Below are 23,757 nucleotides of genomic sequence, written 5' to 3'. Positions count from 1 at the left end.
TTACAACAACCTTTACATTCTTTAAGAAAGGATATGCAAATCCTTGAAATTTCAGAAAGTTCAGATATAGAAACTAAGATAAAGAATGTAAGCAGCCAATATTTTTAAACTTGTCTGTGATCTTTTCAAGAAGCAGATACATACCTCCTCAGCCTCACTAGTATTGCCAGTAGCAGCTTTGGCTTGTGCATAGTTAAAGTTAAAAGTATCATCATTATAGAAATAACTCTGGAAAATAAAAGATGTTTAATAAAGAAACAATTTAATGGTTTATGACATTTAACAGCTAACATCAATTTTCAGCTATCATTTGTAATTGTCAATACAATTGAAATATGATGGATAAGTTAATACACTAAAAATTAAACTTCTTTTACCTTTCTCCCAAGCATATAAAATCTTGCTATGATGTAATTTCCCCTTTGCTTGTCTCCTCAAAATGTTATAGCTCAAATCCATATTTTTAATTCAACTAATACCAAAGGCATCCATTTTTATCTAATTATGACATCTTGAAAATACAGCATACTGAATGTTCATAAAAACAGTTTAAGCCTTAGAAACCCCTAAAATATAGTCCTGATGAATGTGAAATTATTCCTTCATTTAATTCCAAAACAGTATAAAAGCTATGAATCCATAATTCATATACAGAGCCTTATACAGAGAGGGTGGATCATTTACTTATTTATATACTGTCACACACCAAAGAAATCCTAGCATATCAATATATTAAATTATTGATATTATACTAATATAAATGTCTCCTAATAATTACATATAATAATTAAAAAGTCTTCTAAACAGCTCAGTTTTCAACCTTTCTATATGCTGGGAGGCATGGTGCACTACAGATTTTTAGAAGGAGCCTAATCCCGAAGGTAGGCTCTGCTGCCAAAAAGGAATGACCTAGAGCAGGAGTGTCAAACCCGCGGCCGGGGGGGGGGGAAGTACCAATACGTCACGTGACACCACAGTGACGACGTGTTTGACACCCCTGACCTAGAGAGTAAGTTCTATTTGAAGCAATCTGCCCATCAGAAAGTCAGAAAGGATTTTATACCTCTTTTTGTACACTTAAATTAAATAATATTTCCTCATTTTGTTATACCAAATTTCTAAATTAGAAGCCATAGCAAACCAGTTCAATAAAACATCTCATCCCAATAATGCTATAACATATTACATTTCTTTAGATTTTCCATGGATTAACTCATTACCATATTTTTATGAGTACAAGACGCACCTTTTTCCTCTCTAAGAGAGGCTGATAATTTGGGTGCACTTTATCCTCTGAATGTAGCTTTCCCCCCAGCCCTAACTAGCTGCCAACAATCTTCCCAGCTCTTTCTTTGCAGGCTCTTTCATCGTTTCTCTCTGCAAAGAATGTTTTCCAAGCCCTAAGTCTTTGCAGGGGTTTTTTCATTGCCCTACTTTGTTCTGAATAAATTTCTTTCCAGCCCTAACCAGGTGCTAACAATGTTCCCAGCTCTTACCAGCTTGCAAGCTCTTTCATTGTTATTCTCTGTGAAGAATGTTTTCCAAACCCTGTCTTTGTAGTTTTGTTTTTTTTCATTCTCTATTTGCTTTGAATGTTTCTTTCCAGTCTTAATCAGGTGCTAACAATGTTCCCAGTTTTTACCAGCTTGCAAGCTCTTTCATTGTTACTCACTGAGAAGAATGTCTTCCAAGCCCTAGGTTTTTGAAGTTTTTCCCCTCATTGGTCTAATTTGCTCCAAATGTTTCTTTCCAGTCTTAACCTGGTGCTAGCGATGTTCTCAGCTCTTACCGCTTGCAAGCTTTTTCATTGTTATTCTCCCCATATAAAGTTTTCCAAACCCTGTCTTTGTAGTTTTTTTCTTTTTCCAAATATTTCTTTCCAGGCCTAATCAGGTGCTAACGATGTTCCCAGCTCTTACTGTCTTGCCAGCTCTTTCATTGTTACTCTCTGCAAATAAGAATGTTTTCCAAGCCCTAAGTCTTTGCAAGGTTTTTTCCATTGCTCTATTTCCAAATGTTTCTTTCCAGGCACTAATGATGCTCCCAGCTCTTTCATTGTTACTCTCTCCAAATAAAGTTTTTTTAAAGCCCTAACCAGGGGATAAAATAATGTGCTGAAGCTGAGCAGACTAAGGACCCTAGCCAGATGAATACCTGGTAAGCAGATTCTTTTCCCTATTTTCCTCCCCAAAAAATAAGGTGCGTCTTATACTAAGGTGCGTCTTATACTCAGAAAAATATGGTATCTATACGTACTCATATATTAATTAGCATAAATGAGGACCCGGATTGTGGGGGAAATATGCTGGCTCTGTTAAAAAGTGCTACTGCTAATATGTTGTAAGCTGCCCTGAGTCTAAGGAGAAGGGCGGCATAAAAATCGAATAAATAAATATATAAAATTAATAAATAAATTTAGAATTTCAGAAATTATAAAATGTAATAATTGCTATATAAATGAATGTATATCACATTATAATAACATTTTGTCCAGATTCATGCCAAGTTGCAGTCTAGGAAGAAAAATATCACTCTCCTTGAGCTGTGGAAGTTTGTTTTTAAGCTGAAATCTTTAGCTGTGTGGGAGGTATAAAATATTATCTAGACATACTGGCTTAGAACACAGAAAATGGAAAGGTGCCAACTAATGTTAAGTGTCAATAAGTATGGAATGTTTAAGTACATTAACTATATTATCAAATAATGAATCATCATGTGTAGATTAACATCAGTCTTCACGAATGCTTCGCCCCCTGTGTACTGTTTTGATCATCTCTGTATCTACATATTTTGCCAGGTGGTTTTTGTGTGCTTTCAACTTCTAATTTGATTTAGGTATCAATTTTTTCATTTCTTTCACAAATACCATGTATGGAAAACCGAAAGTATCAATTAAATATAACTCGGGTGAGTCCTGAAGAAAAAAGATACATATAATTATGTAAGTACACAAGTACATATAAAAGATCTTCAGTAGTAGATCTTCAGTTTCCCTTTTGAGTTAGAAAGTATCCTATAATAGTAGTCTCTGAAGCAGAAGACAGCTATAATTACCCAGAAATTTTGGCTTTGGCTCCCAAAGTACTTTAGAACATCCTAACACACCAAGACAACTAGACACAAGAGCAGTTTTTTTCCCGAACGCCATCACTCTACTAAACAAATAATTCCATCAACACTGTCAGACTTTCTACTAAATCTGCACTTCTATTCTACTAGTTTTTCTCATCATTCCTTTCACCCATTTCCTCCCATGTTGACTGTATGACTGTAACTTGTTGCTTATATCCTAAGATTTTTATTAATATTGCTTCTTCATTGCTTATTTGGCCCCTATGACAATCATTAAGTGTTGTACCACATGATTCTTGACAAATGTATATTTTATTTTATGTACGCTGAGAGCATATACACCAAGACAAATTCCTTGTGTGTCCAATCACACTTGGCCAATAAAAATTCTATTCTATTCTATTCTATTCTATTCTATTATAATCCAGGGTTAGGTTCCAATTTACCTTGCTGCCAGTTCGCTTCCTCCCACACCATGTGCCCGCTCTTTGTGGGCGGGGGCGTGCTTCGCACACACAGTACAAAATTTTGGACACTTTTTTTTAAAAAAAGCCAAAAACAAAATGATGTATGCACAATGCTGGAAACTCAGCTTCTGCACAGGAAAGAAATTGGAAAAAATTCAAAAAAAGATGGTAGCGCTCACAGACCAGCACTGACTGATCCAGTTCGGAGACATTACAGTGACATAACCAGCTGGTTGCTACTGGTTTGGCCAAACCGGTAGGAACCCACATTTGTTATGATCACGATTAATGTCTGATGCATATTTAATGCATTTAATTAATTTAGAAACAAATCACTCAGGAAATGATCACGTTTGGTAATGTCCTTATTTTTTGAAAAAAATGAGCCTATGCAATTCATGAAGGAAAATTGAGACGTAGTTTCAGTAAGAAAAGTTAACCCAAAAGTAATAAAAGAAAATGATTGCTAAAGGATAAAAGTTAGAAGATATTGCAACAACTTATTTTCAGTCATTTGGAAAAGCTAAACTTTTATTTTCTAATTATCTACTGTCAAAACAAAGGGGCTATATTCGCTGTAAAACTAGAGCCTTGAAATCTACCGGACATTATTACCTGATTGTTAAAAGTAATAATATACCAAATCTTGTTAATTAAAGGCAATGCCCACTTTTTAATTGAAAAATGGGGAAATCAATTTACAGCAGAGATGGCATTACATACTTTATCTGAGGGGCGGCCCCAGTTGCTTCCTCAGCTAGAGAATCCCTTAATGAAACATGATTTGGCAAGTAAACAACAGAGCAAGTTTTCATTTGGCTTGGCATTTCATAAAAAAATAGGGCTACGCAAAGCATTTAAAGAGATTTATTTACAATTTCTGTAAATGATCCCAATCATAAGATTTTAGGTAGTGAAATCCGGAATATATAAAAAACAAAATGAAACAGACAAAATATTGACATGATCTGATAAAAAATTTATAACCAAAATGTATACTTATCTACTAAACCATGAAAACATCGAAGAAATAGTTAAACCTAATTTGATAACTTGGATGACTAACTTTGGATACTCAATTCAGCTAGAAGACTGGAAAAAACTATGGTCAGTTAACTATAAGATGACTTTGTCAACACCATACAAAGAAAATCTTTATAAAATGTTCTTTTGATGGCATTATGGGCCAGCGCGCCTAGCCAAAATGAATGCACATATTAGTAACAAATGTTGGAAGTGTAAAAAAGAGGTGGGAACATACTACCACATATGGTGGAAATGTAACGAAGCAAAAAAATTCTGGATCTGAATTAGGACATGGATGGAAGAAATACTGGGCTATAAAATTGAGATAAAACCGGAAATGTATTTATTAGGCATAATTAGAGGCAAACACAGCAAAGAAAATTACTACTTAATAAATCACTTACTTACTGCTGCAAGATTAGCATATGCACAAGTTTGGAAACAAGATAAGACTCCAAACAAAGAAACGGTGATTAAAAAAATATTAGACTGCGCCAAATTTAGCAAATTAACATATGAGATTCAAAACCAACAAAATAAGGACTATTACAAAGTGTGGGGGAAAATATACAACTGGGTGGAAGTTAAGAAAAAGGTATAGTAAATAGAATTGTAAAAAATAAATCTTGAAAATATATAAATCGTAAATGTTCAATGTTGTATTGTATGATGTCTAAATGTTTGTAAGTCAAACAAAATTAAATAAAAATGAATTGCAAAAAAAAAAAGATTCTAGGTAGTTTATAGCAAAGAAAAAATATAAATAAGAGTTGCTATTGCTAATATATGAAAGGTACTGAACTAAGAGCAAGCTAACACAGATTTCAACTCCACTCTCAATTGTCTTATAAATTGAGGTTTGTATTGAATGAACCTATTTACTCCAAGGTCTGTTCTGTGAAGCGGGAAAACTAAGAATGTTGATTGATTGAACCAGCCGGCAGCCCTCTATTTAAAGAGAGAGTTTCCCAGATGGTTCCTTTGCTGGATCTATGACTTCTACAATAAAGAGCTGTTACTTACTTCTGTCTACAAGTCTCTTCAGTACCAGAACTTAACAAATTGCAACAGTTCACTTTGGGCCAATCATTTTCTGACCGTTCAACCTACTTCATAAGCATGCTTTTATGAAAAAAGAGAGGAAGGAACACTGCATTTGCTAACTTAACCTCCTAATTGAAAAGTGAGATCTAAATACAATAAATAAAGATAAGGCTCTGACTGACTTTTTACGTATTGACTGAGATTTTGCCGTGATAAATTTATTTCTTTATCTTTACTATCTACAGTAAAGAGATACTAGAAAGAGACAGTTATAGAAACTTCCATGAAATCCAGATTGCATCAACCACATGCTCCAATATATATTATACTGGTAGCAAGATCAAAATTAAATAATTGATCTTGGCACCACAGCAACATTTTCACTGAAAATATCACAGATTAAAAGCCAGATGCCCTAACACTAGATTTTCTATGATATTTGATGAAATAGCCTTCTTCTCTTCTCTAGTGTTATGTTTGTGCTCAGCCACTTTTGATATACTAATGAACAGACATACATGAATGTATACAAGAAAACTGTAACTTTTACTAACCTTTACTGAATTGAGATATATTAGAACATCGTCAAATTGCCTGAGCAGAAAGAAGCAAGAAGCCATACACTGTCTCCCGGGAATTGTATCTGAAAAATAACAGTGCAAATAAGTTGAGGATAGCAAAAATGTTGGGGAATACACCTACCTTCATTTGTTTTTAGAATTACTGCACGATTATTTTCTTTGGTGACAGATAGGAAACAATTTGACATTGATTAAGTCATTGTAGAAAGATATAGAGAAAATGAACAGAAAGTAAGTAAAATGCTTCTCTAAGTTAAAATCTTAGAATCTGCTTCACACATTAGTTTCAAGCTACATTTGAATTTCAATTTATGACTAATAAGCCCTTAATAATTTACTTTCAGAGAGGCAAAATATTCTGAACACTTTAACATTCAATTTGTTTGTCATAATATTAGATTTTATATGCCAGTTCTTCCCCTTACAATTACATCCATCATAAATTGCCAGAGTATAGTCCCACTCACTTTCCAATAGGAATAAGATGGCAGGAGGACATGAATTGCTACAGTCTGATCTGCCTAGTTATTTGAGTCTAGATTTTTCCAGCACTCTTCCATGCCTCTATGCACAGGTCCCATTTTTCAACAAAGAGATGGTTGAAAAGGAGGCTTGCACATAATATTACAAACAAGGTGGCTCCAGATCCCACAAGCTTCCTGTAGGACAGGGCTGGACTATTCCACAACCCACTGAAAAAGGTGTTCAGGTAAGACCAACGCTCCTTCTCCAGTGGGGTTGTGAAATAGTCCAGGAATGGGATATACCAAAGCCTGGTATTCCTAAGGGTGGGTAGCCATTGGGTCTGGAGCCCCCAAGGCAAAATGGATCTGTTGTAAAAACCTCCTCCCAAAGGAAGCCTCCAATGAGGTGAAGATATGCACCTTGTAATGTCTAATGATAGGGGAGGGGATGGCTCAAGTCTTAGTTATCTTACCCACGGCCTGCTGGAAAATGCAGAGATCAGCTCGGTCGGATAAGGCCCCTAATTCAGAGATATGTCGGGTGGACATCATGGTGACAAGGAACTCCATCTTGATAGTCACGTACCTGAGGCTAGTAGTCCACAGGGGCTCAAAGAAGGCTATGTCAAGGCCTGAAGTACCCTGGGAAGATCCCAGGTAGGGGATCTGTGGACCAGTTGGGGACGCAGGCTGCCAGTGCCTCTGAGAAAGATTGAAACGTTGGGATGGCATGACAGAGGAGCCTTCTTTCCACTAGCCCGCATAGTAGATAATATTGTGACCAATGCTGTGCCATGAGCCAGGCTTCTGTCCAGGTTGTCCTGGAGGAAATGTAGAACCTGTGGAACAGTGGCTGAGACAGGGTCAATGCAAAGTGGTCTGCATCATTTGACAAAGATTGCCCAAGTGGCATTATAAATCCTGATGGTGGATTGTTTCCTGGCTGCCTTCATGTTCAAAGAGGCATGAAGGAGTGGCCCAAAAAATCTAGACTCAGTAACCAGGCAGATCAGACTATAGCAACCAATTCCTGGATTATTTCGCCACCGCACTGAAGAACCAGTAAGAATGACTAGAAAAGCAGCAATGATGGTAGGTGGCTTGGAAGCTAAAGTCTATGAAAATCGGTACATGAACCAGATGTTTAATTTAATGAACCCAAGACAAACAAAGACAGAACAGCAGTCTTCAAATAATTGGAGAACTGTCATAGGGAAGAAGATATCGCTTTATTCTTCACAGCTTCCAACAGTAAAATAAGAACCAACTGATGGAACCTGTAGAAGGCATAGAGAATGACCTTAAAGGGTAGTGGGAACAAGGAAACAATCAGTCAAGCATCTATTGAACCGATTAAGATGCCTCACATAGGCTCCTCAGATAAATTGAGGAAAGAGGAAAGCATATTCAGACTTGCAACATTCTGTCACTTAAATTCATAACTTAAATTGGACATAAATATACATCTAATTCTAGCCAAAATAGCATATTTATGATGCATTTGTATGATGAACATTTCTACTTAATATTTGTCACTGGCAAATACTAATAGCAACATGCAAAAGATACAGTTCATTGAATCACATCATAAATTTAATACAATTGTCTGATAAAAACAGAACACAGTACATTTAAAACATACCACATTCACTAGCTGATCCTCCCACCAGTTGGAAAAATTGTTGAGCAATTTTCAAATGGTCTCTCTGAAAAAGAACAGTATAGAAATAGGACTTTTATTGTGCTGATGAATATTTTTTCCTTTTTAGTTCCTGAATGCCTAGTTCCATTCTTCATTATTCTCATTTTGTTTGCCATTTTCTCCTCCCAAAATGTTTTGACGTTAAATGAGTGTATCATTGTTTTTTAAATTGCTGTGTAAAACTTTTTTAAAAAAATAGAAGAGCCTTCCCTAAAAAGGTTATGTTTTCTTTTTGTTTCTCAGAAGCTCTAGTTTGCCTAATACAATTATAATTAACTAACATAAGAACTGTATGTAAAAAAGGATCAAGTTAAAATATCAAGCAGCTTTCTCTGTTTGATTTGGCTATTTATGGACTCTTCATACATTACTAGTATCAGAAACTTTTATACTCACTGAGCCCATTTCCTGCCCAAGTACTGCATTCACTACTCCCTTCAGAATATATTCCTAAAAATATTGAAAAAATAATTAAATTATGTAATTTGTTTCCTGATGCCTAAAACAATTTGCAATTACAGTGGTACCTCATGATATGAACCCCTCGTCTTACGAACAACCCGAGATACGAACCCGGGGTTCAGAAATTTTTTGCCTCTTCTTACAAACTTTTTCCTTCTTACGAACCCACCGCCGCCACCGAGAAGCCCCGCCGCCCGGCTGTCGCTTTTTGAAACAGCCGGGGGGCTTCTCAGTGTCCTCCTGAACCCGAATGCCGGGTTCGGCGTTCGGGAGGCCGCCGAGAAGCCCCCCAGCTGTTTCAAAAGATGACAGCCGGGCGGCGGGGCTTCTCGGCAGCCTACCGAACACCGAACCTGGAAGTTCAGCAAAAGTTTGGGTTCGGGAGGCCGCTGAGAAGCCCCACCGCCCGGCTGTCGCTTTTTGAAACAGCCAGGGGGCTTCTCAGCGTCCTCCTGAACCCAAACGCCAAACCCGAACTTCCAGGTTCGGCGTTCGGGAGGCCGCCGAGAAGCCCCGCCACCCGGCTGTCACCTTTTAAAACAACCGGGGGGCTTCTCAGCGTCCTCCTGAACCCGAACGCCAAACCCGAACTTCTGGGTTCGGCGTTTGGGAGGCTGCACCAAAAGGTGACAGCCGGGCGGCGGCGTTTTTTGCGGGGGGTTTTCGTTGCACGGATTAATTGATTTTACATTGTTTCCTATGGGAAACAATGTTTCGTCTTACGAACTTTTCGTCTTACGGACCTCCCCCGGGAACCAATTAGGTTCGTAAGATGAGGTATTACAGTATTTTATTCAAATTATAGTGCAAATACATACATATTTGAATCAGGTATCATTATGGATTCTAATTATATCAAGTTAAATATATATATATATATGACGGTCTTGGTATATTCGGGTTTCTTCCCGTGTAAGATTTAGAAATTTCTGGCAACGTTTCAATGAGGTCCCACTCATCATCTTCAGGCTGGTGCTTCTGTCCTTGTTCTAGGGTGAACACAGACAGAACAAGGACAGAAGCACCAGCCTGAAGATGACGAGTGGGACCTCGTCGAAACGTCGCCAGAAATTTCTAAATCCTACACGCCAAGAAACCAGAATATACCAAGACTGTCATATCTGTACCCATGAAAATCAAGTTATATCAAGTTAACATATATTTATATCAAATTAAATATAAACAGCACTCAAACCATTAAAAGGCTGATCCATTTCATTTTTCTGCTAAAATTGTAGGTGTATTCCATTATACAAACATGTATTTTAATTTAAGCACCCGGTTTCCAGAAATTTATTTTGGCATCTTCCAGGTTCTTAAAGTATACATCAGCTAAATAAACTATTTTTAAATAATAACAGTAACAATAATGACTTTGAAATAAGTGAAATAATCAGAAAATGGAAATACCCATAAAAATCTATAAAAGTCACTTAAATGGAACATCAATCAAGTCAATTGTTTATTATAGTTTATCATAAAATTTGATAATTTGAGCCAAGTATATTTTACAGCTTATAATATTGTTTTGATCACTGTTAAGTATGAAGAAAAATTCAAAACAGTTTTTAATAATAATTAATAATAATAATTTATTAGATTTGTATGCCGCCCCTGTTCAAGGACTCGGAGCAGCTATAAAATATATGTGACACACATGACACTTCTTTTTTCATATTAATTTTAATACAACTTAATACAAATGGAAGGCAACAAGCAAAAAAAATAGACGGTACAAGAATTTAATTCTATCATGTAACATTTTATCATTTCTTCTAGTATGTATTAATGAATAAACTTTTTTTTAACCTGAGGGGTTGCAGGTTCCAGGTCTTTAATCAAGTTGTAAGCTTCCTGTACATCATCTAAAATAATATGATACAGTATATATTACAGTATAAAATACTATACCTTTCCCATACTTTTATTCATCTACTGACAAAAAAATATGGGAAATATTTGTATAATGTTATTCTTTAAATGTTACAATAAATGTACAATTTAAAGGCCTTTTAATCTTTTTTTATTCATATATTCACATACTATATAGAGAGAAAAGAGAAAGAAAATACATCAAAACAGAATACCAACATTTTTTCCTGGATCCATAAATGATGCACCATATTTTTCACAATGTAAGACGTACTGGAGTATAAAATGCACCTTACTTTTGGGGGAGGAAATAGGGTGGTGGTGGGAATCTGCCTACCGGGTATTTATCTGGCTAGCATCAGCTTCAGCACATTATTTTATCCATTGGTTAGGGCTTAAAAAAACCTTATTCAGAGAGAGTAACAATGAAAGAGCCTGAAAGTCAGTAAGAGCCTAGGATGTCATTAGCACCTCGTTAGGTTGGAAAGAAACTTATTCAAAGCAAATGGAGCAATGAAAGTAAGCCAGCAAAGACTATGGGCTGGAAAAACATTTTTCGGAGAGAGTAACAATGAAAGAGCTTGCAAGATGTAAGAACTAGGAAGATCGTTAGCACCTAGTTAGGGCTGAAAAAAAAGCTACCCAAAAAGCTGCATTCAGAGTATAAGACACACCCAAATTTTCAGCCTCTTTTAGGGAGGAACAAGGTACGTCTAATAACTCTGAAAAAGATGGTATTTAATTACTAAAATAAGACATTTTATTAAACAAACTAAAACAATCACAAAAAAGGATTTTGGGGGGATTTTGTTTAAATAACATAGATATAAATAAACAAAACACCAGAGTCAATGTAAAAGGAAGGAAGGAAGGAAGGAAGGAAGGAAGGAAGGAAGGAAGGAAGGAAGGAAGGAAGGAAGGAAGGAAGGAAGGGCCTCCAGAGGCATTGCTCTATACTCCCATCTTTCTATAGTGCTATTAAAGAAATCTAGTGCCACCAGGGAGAAGTCAAGTTGTGAAAGTGTGATTGAAATTCCTCACAAATCTTATTATTCAGGTTAAATTGCAAAGTTGGCACTTGGGATAAATGTGGATTTGGGGTTGCAATTTGGGTCCCTAAAATGTTTGCCATCATTGCCTTAACCCTGCTCCTATGCTCGGGTCTGTATGACTTGAAATGAAATTTGAGACCCTGTAGATTATTTGTCATGCGGATCTAAAACTTGTGATTGACTTTTCCTCATTTGAGGGGTTCTTACTATGAGTGTGGGTTTTGGGGGATTTTTTGTTTACTTTTTGCTACACGCTGATTGTTACATTTCATTACACACAAAACAGCATAGTAAATGCAAACACAACAGCGGGGCTAAAGAATCCCATATGTTTCTCCAGGGATATCCTGCTTGACAGCATTTCTTAGCTCATAAAGCACCACAAATAGAAAATAGTAAGCAACTGTATCTCCCCCAATAATCCCCCCCAAAAAGTACATATATTTTCTATTTGGTTGAAACAGATTACTATAAATATAAATAGATATATAAAATATATTTAGATATAAAAATGTAAAATGAAATATATAGAATTTTTTCACCTTGCCGAAGATAATAAATGACTAGATTCAGTCTAGCTTCAGGAATGACATCAACCAGTGGAGGGAGTACTTGGAGGGAACCTTCCCCTCCTCGGAATACCACCTGTAAGAAGTACTCACTAGATTAGTATTGTAGCAAACAAGTTACAATTTAATCCCATGCATGTCTTAAATATATTTATTGTACTAACAGTTTATCATGAACAATGAAAATATGTCACATTACTCCACTGCCTTTGTAGTTTACAGATTAAACATTTACTCCAGAAATCATAGTGACATCTTTATTATTCAATGCTATCAATATACACAGCATGTTCGTAAACAGCCTCTATATATACATTCCAAAACTTGGATTCAGTTGATAAGAGAAAAAAAAAGGTCAAGCATAAGACTTTGCAGAAAATATAGATTGTAAGGTGGGAAGTGACATCAAGTATATGGTCTGTGAGAGAAGAGTATTTTAGACAGCAACAAGGATAAGAAAGAATAACTAAGAATATTATCTGACAACGGAATAATAAGCTGTAAAACATCTAGTAGCTATAGAATAAGATAACAGCGTATAAGGGAGAGAATGAGAAGCTAATAAGAGAGATACAAGGAAGAATTGTGCATGGAATAAATAAATAACTATATCTTTAAATTATTTTGGCTTATGAAAAAAGTTGACTTCAAGAATCATAAGAGAAAAATATATCAAATTTACAGAGTTATCATCATCTGAAAAATGACACATCTCGAAAATTCCATCAAAATGAAGCTGGTGAGAATAGATCACATAATTTTTTGAAGAAATAATAAATATTTAAATATAATAGGAAAAAAAAATTAAAGTCAGGAATAGGCTAATGATAGTGCCCGAATATGATAATCAATGGAATTTCTTTTTCAGGAACTCTTCTGTGAAGTGCAACTTTCATAGCTCATTCCCAATCAATAAATTACTTTTCTGCATGATCTGCATAAGTTACATTATGTGAGGTACCGCATTGCTACTTACCAAGTTATGCTTAATGAGCTCTTTAGCAAATTCAAATGATGTTGAGGCACTGTCCATCAAACTTTTAAGCTCTGCCTTGTAGTTTTAAACAAATTTTAAAAAAACAGACAATAGGTGACATTATCAACAGTGGTAAACCAAAGGAATAAACATTTTGCTTAAATTAACATATACAAAATATTATAGGATTAAAATGTTTGTTTTACAGTACATTGTATTAGGAACAATAAGAAATAGCTATACACACAGCACAAAGAATTTGCATTTCTCAAGAATAGATACTGAAATGTTATAGCAAAATTTAATTTGGATTAATTTGGATTGAGTTAAACTTGGATTGACTTGATTTGAGAGACTAATTATAGTAACAAAATACCTCAGCAGCTTTCCCATTGTAGAGTCGAAAATGATTACAAGCCTTTAAGTTAAGAGCAATGGTACTATCAGGAACCTGTTGAAGGTAAACAGCTAGCACCTCTTGAGAGACATCATAGTAATCCAACTTGTAGTAACACAAGGCCACATATACATTGAGGGCCAGATATTCCCTGCCAAATAAAAGTTCATCAACATATTAATATAACAACTTCTTTATGAAATTCCACTAGGTTTCCATGATATAAAATTTAGAAAAACCCAGTATATAAATCTAAGTATAAAAAATACCCCAAATATCCAGCTCCCTTCATTACAACTTCAATGAGAATCTGAATGGCACAAGATATTAATACCTTTATCTTGCTACAAACTGTGGTAAAGTAAATGTCTATGGTATAGGTATGAAATTATCAGCTAATGGGACACTAAAATTGTTGCCTAGGATCCTGAGCATATAATTTTACATTTGTTTTAAAAAAACAGAAACATCAGAAAAAAACATGGACACTGCAGTATAAATTTATATTATGTTGCTTCTAACTGATCAAGAAAAACAATTTGGAATTATAGTGGATAACATTGAAGATTGACATAAAGTACAACAGCTGTGAAAAAGCTGTTTTCCATGGAGAATTCATGAGAAAGGCCTGGCTATTAGTTTGGACTGCTTTAAGAATAGAATAGAATAGAATTCTTTATTGGCCAAGTGTGATTGGACAAGGAATTTATCTTGGTACACATGTTCCCAGTGTACATAAAAGAAAAGATACATTTGTCAAGAATCATGAGGTACAACACTTAATAACTATCATATGGGTCAAACAAGCAATAAAAATCTTAAGGATACAAGCAACAAGTTACAGTGAGAGGAAATTGGTGATAGGGATGATGAAAAAATACTAGTAGTAATAGTAGTGAAGACTTAGTAAATAGTTTTTTTGACAGTGTTGAGGGAATTATTTGTTTAGCAGAGTGATGGTGTTCGGGGGGAAACTGTAGTGACCTTTTGAGGAGTTGAAACAGTTTACGTCCAGGATGCAAAGGATCAGTATTTTCACAGCCCTTTTTTTGACTCGTACAGTATACAGGTCCTCAATGGAAGGCAAGTTGGCAGCAATTGTTTTTTCTGCAGTTCTGATTATCCTCTGAAGTACGTGTTGGTCTTGTTGAGTTGCAGAACCAAACCAGACAGTTATAGAGATGCAGATGATAGACACAATACCTCTGTAGAATTGTATCAGCAGCTCCTTGGGCAGTTTGAGCTTCCTGAGTTTGCTCAGAAAGAACATTCTTCGTGATGCTTTTTTGATGATGTTACTGATATTAGGTGACCATTTTAGGTCTTGAGATATGATAGAACCAAGAAATTTGAAGGTCTCTACTGTTGATACTGTGTTGTCTAGTATTATGAGAGATGGAAGGATGGGAGGGTTTCCCCTAAAGTCTACAACCATTTCTACGGTTTTGAGTGTGTTCAGTTGTCGATTGCTCCGGTCACACAAGGTTAGTTGTTCAACATTCCATCTGTATGCGATTTCATCATTGTCTTGAATGAAACCAATCACTGTTTTATCATCTGCAAACTTCAGCAGTTTAACAGATGGATCATTTGAGATGCAGTCATTGGTATATAGAGATAAGTGGTGAGAGTACACAGCCGTGGGATTTATTTAAGAAGATAATTTATAAAGAATATATTTATGAAAACTGCTAGGCATGGAGATTCAGTATTCAATAAGGTGACTGCATGCTTCCAGTTACAAATACAAAGATAATAATAACAAGAGAAGTGTTTGCATTCATTTCCTATTTGCAAGTACCTTAGAGGGATTTAGTTAATTTCTATGATAAACAAATTGCTGGCTTAAAATAGGTCTTGATTTGATCTAGGTATTTTATAGTTTTAACAAGATTCTGGTACTAAATGTAATAAGTCTGAAGGTGCATCTGATATAATTATAGCTCCTGAATGATTTGCAGCAGATTGCAAAGGATTTCTGACTCCTATTTGCTTAACAATAAGAACTTCAAAATGATTCTCTCCCACCACAGATTAAAGCTATTGACATGAAGAAAGATTGGGGTAATTCAGATAAGATATTTAGGTGGAAAGTTTGCTCCATTGGTTTCTGTACCTTAATGAATTTGAAGTTGTATTTTAATTGTCATCTAATTTAAACAGGGGGGAAAAGCCCACTATATTGAAGTACGGTATGTTATCAAATTACTTTAAAAATATTTTTAAATCATTTAAAATTTTCACAAAGTAAAATATCAAAAAGTAATTGTTCATAAAAAATAACAACCCCAATCCTAACCATATATATCTAATATGAATCTATAATTGTAACTTCATTAGTATTTTTCCTTAAGGGCCCACATTCTCTGCATGTTTTACTAAACTACAAACTCACTACTGGGTCAAAAATGTAAAAAAGATTTTACAATAACATTTTAAAAAAGGATCTCAGAAGGCTACTCAGCAAAAGATAGCTAAAACATTGCAAGATCGAAAAGCCATCTGAAATTATTTGTTTCAACTCTCCTCTCTGAATTATCTGTAAAATAGATAGAGACAAATTGAACCAACCTGTTATCAAGCAGTATGCGTTTGTAGATATCAATAGCTTCTTGATAATGAGATCGCATATAGTGTATAGATGCTAAACTAAGCTGGTCTTCTGTTATATCCTGCAAATTCTGATGGAAGTTCATCAGTTTCTTCTCATCACCAAACTAAGAAGGAAATATGATTTAAAGACAGAGAAAAATGGATGCCTTACACATATTCTAATATTTTGTCTGCTGAAAATTTCTTCTCTACCACCTTTCATTAGAAATCAACTGTTTTTTCAGACTCATCTATTATTTTAATTCTTGTCACCATGAAACTTTCAGGCTTTCATCTTCTGTGCTAACTTCTTCAGCTCTTCAATTCATCATGCTATCTAGGAAACTTCTTTTTCACTTATACAAGCCTTTCAGAATTTGAATAGTAAGCTGAAAGTGTAAAAGTTCCTGTATTTTTTATGAAATGGCAATGCAGTTCAGAATAGCATTATGAGTATGTATAATATATGTAAGCTGAGCAAAAGTGAATAAATGAATTGTAGCAGGATCTCCATGGCACAAAGAGATATAATAAATGGTGTTGATTTCAACTACATTTAGTTGTTTCTTTTTCCCCCTTTCTTCTTATCTCTTAACACCTTTTACTTCCTTTTTTTCAAGTACCTTATATTACACTGCTTGCACTGAAAACCAATAGCATGATGGGTATAAGATTTTAAATAACATTTGGGCACATGATGGGAACTGGATTTCAAAATACTTCAACTACTTCCAAATCTGATCCAATGTTTTGAAATACATACCTTGTGTGCTAGATGGAACAACATACGATTCTGAAGTCTACTCTTGGGACCTGAAAACAAAATTAATACCTAGGTCAGTGATGGTGAACCCTTTTTAGTTTGCGTGCCAAAAGGGTGTGTGTGTGCTAGCATGCATGCAGGTGCCCACATCCTACCCCCCATGCATGTGCGCCACCGCGCTGCCCCTGCGCATAGTCCCCCCTCATCTCCGTGCATGTGCATGGGACTCAATGAACACTGATACCTTAAAAACATGCCCAAGCAGGCATACTGGACATTCAGGAAAACGCACTTCCGGTTTGCCTTTGTGCTGTTTTTTGCACTCTGGGGTTTCAGGAAGCTTCCCTGAACCCTCTAGAGTGCAAAAAAACAGAAAACCGGAAGTACGTTTCCCCAACTTCTGGCTTGTACACTGGGTGATCTTTTTTTGCCTCCGGGGCTTCAGGCAAACTTCCTTGAAGCATCCAGAAGGCGAAAAGGCCTTTCCCAAGGCTGAAAATCAGATGACCAGCGCACGCATGCGCGCTGGAGCTGACACAGGGCAAAGTCTTACGTGCTCTCCAATATGGCTCCATGTGCAACCTGGGGCACACGTGCCATAGGTTCACTATCACAGACCTAGGTTTTCAAACTTATTAATTCACATGCTTCATTTTCATAGTGCAAATAATGCCCCCGTTCACTTCCAGTAAGTGCACCTGAATTTATTGCTGGTAAAAATAAATAAAAAGCAACCTTATTTGTCAGACTCACCTTTCAAAGCAGACTGTTCAGCTTGTGTATACATTCCCAAGAAGAAGTAAGTGCATGCTAGATTCACCCACACATCAGGGTTGCAGGCAGATCCCTTGGTTAAAGCCTCATACTCCTTAAATAAATAATAATTTTTGATACAGCCTTGCTTAATCACCACAGACAAATTTATGTTTTATTTCTTCTTATAACCCAGGCAGAGCATGTAAGAACTGTAAATAAGTAAAAAATAAATAAACAGAAATGACTACCATGTCTGATGCAGGTATGATATTTCAGTTATCATCAAACTTTTGAAAAAGCTGCATCCTTTTAATTGCAGCTACTTTTAGGGCTCTCCCAAATTATTTCTACAGGCGTGTGCATGTACAGCAGTTTTGAAGTACCAATGGAAATGTTTTATTTGCATGCACACGTACAAGAAACCTGGAAAAACCTAAAAATAGTTGCATGCTATTGCCTAGAAGATACTACTAGTTCTGCAGTTTAAGAAGAAAAATTTTACTAATCTTAATCTGCTTTGCAAAACATCTGTTTAAGTACTTTGCATGCCCTTAAATTTGTACTACTATAGTTTCTTCTTTTTCTTCTTCTGCCATATCCATCATTGGATGCTGGTGATTCTATCTTTATCAACATCCGCACAAAAAAGTGCTGTTGAATTTTGTCCAAACCAGATTTTAAAGCCATGATATTCTTCGGCCTGGACCTTGTCTGCCTTCAAGTGAAGTATTTTTCTGGGTATCGCATCACATGTCCAAAATAATCTAACTTTCACTTTTTTATGGTTTTGATCATTTCCCCTGGCTTTCCCAGATGGCTTACCACCTTCACATTTCTAATTTTTGTCAACTCAACTTATATGCAACAATTTTCTTCTACAATATTTAAACATATATTCAACTAGATGCAAGCCTTTGAAATACTGATATTTTATCTTACTTATTCTGGTCCATGAGATACATATAGTGTTAAATTTTATTCTTCACAGATAGTAAATTTGAGGAATAATTTTACATAGTGACACAGTCATAGTGATACAATCATGTTGTAAATGAATTCCATTTTCTCTTACTGATTCTCTTTTGGAATATTTTCCTCATATAAACATAGAAATTTGAAAAATAGCAGCTTTTTATACATTGTATTTCATCAGTAAGTCAAAATAATAAACTATATATAATTTATTCACTAGGTTTCTGGACACAAAATATTATAACTAGTATTTTTGCTTTTATATTACTTTTACATTTACAGGTAGTCTTCAACTTACAATAGTTCCCTTAATAACTGTTTGAACTTACAACGCGATTGAAAATAGTGACTTAGACCATTTTTCATACTTATGATCATTGCATCATCTTCATGGTCACATGATTTACATTTGGATGATTGACAACTGACTCACATTTATGATTATTGCAGTGTCCCAGGATCATATGATCACCATTTGCAATCTTCTGACAAACAAAGCCAACGGAGAAATCAGATTCACTTGACAACCACGTTATTAATTTAACAACTGCACTAATTCACTTAACAAATGTGGCAAGAAAGTTATAAAAGGAAGGGGTGGAATCAACAAATTTCTCACTTAGCAACATAAATTTTGGACTCAATTGTGGTTGTAAGTTGAGGACTTCCTCATCCTTATTCTTACAAATTTAAGAGAACATCGTCCTTTTCAGGACAAAGAAGCACTACCTCACCTCCAGTGCTTTCTTGTAGTCACCCAGATGGAAAGCACAATATCCAATCCAGAGGTCCGCATCCTCCTCCTGTTCTCCAACCTGACGCTTAAACTTGGGAAGAAGGCAGAATAAAAATTAAAGTGATATCCAACTATGATCAAGTTCATATACTTTTTAATTATTTTTAAATGACCAGTTTATAGATTACAGCCAAATAGTATACACAAATCCAACCTTTTAGACAGTGATGGGTCTTTAATTTAGACACTCTCAAAAGTCTGTATATATGATGTTCATGTACAAAAGAAGAACTCACATTTGTTTAGGTATCCAGTTTTTATGACTGTCAGCCAGAAATGTATTAAGGTGATCATGAATATGATGTGCTATCAAGTGATTATTAATTTAGCAACACCACATTTTTTCTATGATTTTAAGATCATAGTTAACTTAAGCTTACTTTATTGTCATTGCACCTTGTACAACAAAATTAAATGCCATCTTCAGTGTACATTATAACTATAAAAATAAAACACAAACACACATCCATCTATACAATTGAATTGAAAACCTGATATTGCATGTGTTGCATTATACAGCACAATTCAATATAGTTACTGCCCTAGGATAGAAACTGGGATAGAAGCTATTTGTTCTTGTTTTTATTATCCTGGACCATCTGCCAGATGATAAAAATTCAAAAAAGGGTGCCCAGGGTAAGATGGATATTTAAGAATGTTTTGAACTTTCTTAAGGCAGCAGGAGCTATAAAGCTTTTCCAAAGAGGAGAGAGGGTATCCAATGATCCTCTGGGCAATGACATTAACCCTTTGGAGTGCTGTCCTATCTGTCACTGTGCAATTGGCAAACCATACACAGGTGCAGTAATTTAAAATACTCTCTATGGTGCAGCAGCAGGAGGTCAGCAGTTTTTCATTCTATTGTTGTTTCTGGAGAAATCTCAGGTAGTATAATCTCTGCTGGGCCCTTTTGACCAGCCCCAGGTCAGGTCCTCTTTTATGATAACACCCAGAAACTTAAAACTGGCCACTTGTTCTGCTTGGTCTCCATTGATAAACAAGGGCTGAATGTCCGATATATTTCTTCCATAGCTTATTTATTTATTTATTGGATTTATAAGCCGCCCCTCTCCGGGTCCACTATAAGCTCTTTTATCTTATTGGTGTTTAGGACCAAGTGAGTCTCCACACCATGAAAGCAACAGGTCCTCATCTCGATAGGCAGACTCAACCCCCCCCCCCCCCCCAGAGATGAGCCCCACCACTGTTGTATCATATGTAAATTTAGTAATAGTATTACTAGCTTACTAGCGTGAGTAGGAATGCAGTCATGCACATAAAGAATGTAGAATAAAGGACTCAGCACACAAGCCTGTGGTATACTAAGTGTTAAGAATAAAGGCTGAAGAGATATGATTACCTAATATGACCCTCTGAGAGTGGCCAGACAGGAAATCTATCATCCAAAGGCAGTAAGAAAGTCCAGGATCTATAAGAGTCTCCATACGATCAATCTATTTGTCACTGTCAGTACAGTACTCACGAGTTCAATAAACCACAATTTGAGAGAAGTGCAAAGTGTGGTTACAATACATTCACTTCAGCTTTGCTTTTCTCATTTCAAATGTAGGTTTTAAAAAAAGGCAACAATATTGTAATTTGATTATTCTTACATGTCTGCATGTAACTACCATAATGAAGAGTTGACACACACAGTTCATGATGCAAACGTGACTGTTTTGTATTTGCATTTTAATGCATTAATCATAGAACACTAATCATAAAACTGAAGAAAACATGCTGTTTAATAAATTAAATAAACTTAATCCTAATTTGTTCAGATGCAATAATCATATTCTCATATTCAGATACCATACTAAACAATCCATATATGCACGAACATAGTGCTCATTCATATTGCAGTTTAACAATATTACTTCTGTTGCATTGCTCTCAACAAGGAATAAACTTGTAGAACTACTGCTGCATGAGCTTATGGGCATATTCACATATGATAAACCAAGAATTTTGGCTTATTACAAAGTGAACAAGAAGTTTATCATACCTTCTGCAGCAAATTAAGATGGTTGCTATAAAATCTTAATTCCTAAACTGATAGTCATTATTTATTTATTTATATTTCTTTATTTGTTTTGTCCAATACACAATAATACACAATGAAGGTTATAGAGGATATAATCAGGTAGAATGTATTAAAGAGCCGGGGTGGTGCAGCAGGTAGAGTGCTGCACTGCAGGCCACTGAAGCTGGCTGTAGATCTGAAGATCAACGGTTCAAATCTCATCACCGGCTCAAGGTGGACTCAGCCTTCCATTCTTCCGAGGTGGGTAAAACGAGGACCTGGATTGCGGGGGCAATAGGCTGTCTCTGTTTAAAAGTGCTATTGCTAACATGTTGTAAGCCGCCCTGAGTCTAAGGAGAAGGGCGGCATAAAAATCAAATAAATAAAATAAATAAAATAAAGGGAGAATAGAGGAGAAAATAAAGGAGTAAAATATAACTATGAGAGAATAGCAGAAAAAGATATAGGGATAGAAGATATATGAGATATGGGAGAGACTATAGGACAGGGGATGGTAGTTCATAACCTTGTGATTTAGATATGATACAGTAGTTTCATTAATACTGGTAATACAATATCAATCTACACACTTGCTACGAAGGTTATATTTAATCCATAGCCGGGAAGATAAATTGTAATCTGTGGATTATCTGGGACCACTGCATAAAGTGGTTAGATGTCTATAGTGGTTAGATGTCTGCGGAGAGGGACGGCATACAAATCTAATCAATAATGATGATGATGATGATAATGATAATAATAATAATAATAATAATAATAATATAGAGATTCTCAGTCATCCAGGTCATTGTTGTCCCAAGGGTACTTTTTCAAGAGGCAACTGGACTTTTTCTTTAAAGATGATTTCGCTTCTCATCCAAGTTTCTTGGATGAGGAGTGAAATGTCTTCAAAGAAAAATCCAAAAGTCCACTTGCCTCTTGAAACAAGCACCTTTAGGTTAGACCTTAGATTTACTTCCATTATATTTGCCACCCTGGGAAATCAGAGAAGCAAAAAGCACAGAGAAAATCAGAGAAGCAAAAAGTTCTCAGTCTGAAATGACTGAAGTAGCAAGAAGGTGGCTGGACAGATTTCCTCCTCCCCCAAAGCACTGATTTGTTCCGAAATAAATCTAAACAAATATGCTTGCAAATAATCCAGAAGAGGCCGCAGCAACTCCACTTGCAGCACTCTTGTCCCGCCATATTCCCCAAATGCATCCTTAGTACCTCTAAAAGGGCAATGGCCCCAGTGAAATCTCGCTGAGTTAATAAATCTTCCAGCTGCGGCAACCGTTTGCCTTTCTTTCTGCGCTTATCCGCTGTTTGAGGGGCGCTTCCAACAGCCGGTTTTAGCCGTGAGAGCATCTGCAAAAGCAACAGAAGAACAAGGTAAAGGGAACAAGGGCTCCACTAAGTCTTTGTCGCCCTTTCATCCCTTTAGAAAAGCCCCTTAAATTAATCTAGCCTTATCCGATTCTTCTTGTCCCTCACCATCTTGCCCACAGGCCTGCTTCACACACATACACACAAAACCCCCCACAACGGTCGTCTGTTGCAGTTCGGCTTCACCAAGGTCTCTGTTGCCCTGGCAACCGCGCGAAGGGCGGCAGTTAGGGTAAGACAATGCTGGCCTGGGAGACAGCAACAAAAGACCGGGTGGCAACTGCGAGTCCTACTTACAGTTCCGGCGGCCTCCCGACGAAATAGTTTCGGGAAGAATCTCAGAAATCCAAGCACTTAAGTGACGCGTGGAGGCGTGTACCTCCTCGTGGTTTGGGAGGGCGAAGAAAGGAGGGTCCCAATTCGACGGGAAAGCTCCGTTTTCACGAAGGGCTGACTCGCTGTACCTTGTCCGGTGACACATTTTTGCAAGAAAAACCACTGCGATCTGCATCTCTGCAGAGTTATTTACTATGTTGCTGCTATAACTGACTCTGACGGTCAGATTGATACCATCACTCAACGAAGACTGTTTCTACTTCTTGCAATATGCTGTGGTCGCATATTTATTTGGAGACAGCTGGGTAGACTTGTTTACAGTTACTGTATATGCTTCACATTTATATTTTTATGTTACAACAAAATAATGCTAATTCCCAAACAATACACAATAAGCATGAAGGCAAATGACATAATGTGTTGTGACCTGACATAAAGCCTGTGATTTA

At 36.1% G+C, this 23,757-nt stretch overlaps 1 protein-coding gene across 3 annotated transcripts in view; it reads right to left on the bottom strand.

Annotated features, from left to right (window-relative positions):
- IFT56 (intraflagellar transport 56) overlaps positions 1-23,346 on the bottom strand; it is a 33,758-nt gene extending 10,412 nt beyond the window's left edge. For 2 of the 3 annotated variants that reach the window (XM_070755986.1, XM_070755988.1), the window contains exons 1-14: positions 23,081-23,176; positions 22,817-22,954; positions 19,502-19,594; positions 17,793-17,907; positions 17,040-17,089; positions 16,256-16,401; positions 13,664-13,835; positions 13,288-13,362; positions 12,285-12,387; positions 10,628-10,683; positions 8,753-8,806; positions 8,297-8,360; positions 6,164-6,252; positions 145-228 (exon numbers count right to left, since the gene is read on the bottom strand). In XM_070755986.1, the coding sequence (XP_070612087.1) occupies positions 145-228; positions 6,164-6,252; positions 8,297-8,360; positions 8,753-8,806; positions 10,628-10,683; positions 12,285-12,387; positions 13,288-13,362; positions 13,664-13,835; positions 16,256-16,401; positions 17,040-17,089; positions 17,793-17,907; positions 19,502-19,594; positions 22,817-22,954; positions 23,081-23,083 (1,242 nt within the window). In that variant the 5' untranslated portion in view covers positions 23,084-23,176. Of the gene's footprint in view, positions 1-144; positions 229-6,163; positions 6,253-8,296; positions 8,361-8,752; positions 8,807-10,627; positions 10,684-12,284; positions 12,388-13,287; positions 13,363-13,663; positions 13,836-16,255; positions 16,402-17,039; positions 17,090-17,792; positions 17,908-19,501; positions 19,595-22,816; positions 22,955-23,080; positions 23,177-23,269 lie in introns of those variants that run through there. The other variant, XM_070755987.1, reaches the window with a different exon arrangement.
- Positions 23,347-23,757: the final 411 nt, after the last annotated feature.

This window comes from Erythrolamprus reginae, chromosome 6 (genome assembly GCF_031021105.1).
Source record: "Erythrolamprus reginae isolate rEryReg1 chromosome 6, rEryReg1.hap1, whole genome shotgun sequence".
Lineage (NCBI taxonomy): Eukaryota > Metazoa > Chordata > Lepidosauria > Squamata > Dipsadidae > Erythrolamprus > Erythrolamprus reginae.
This window is presented reverse-complemented; position numbering and strand designations above follow the sequence as displayed.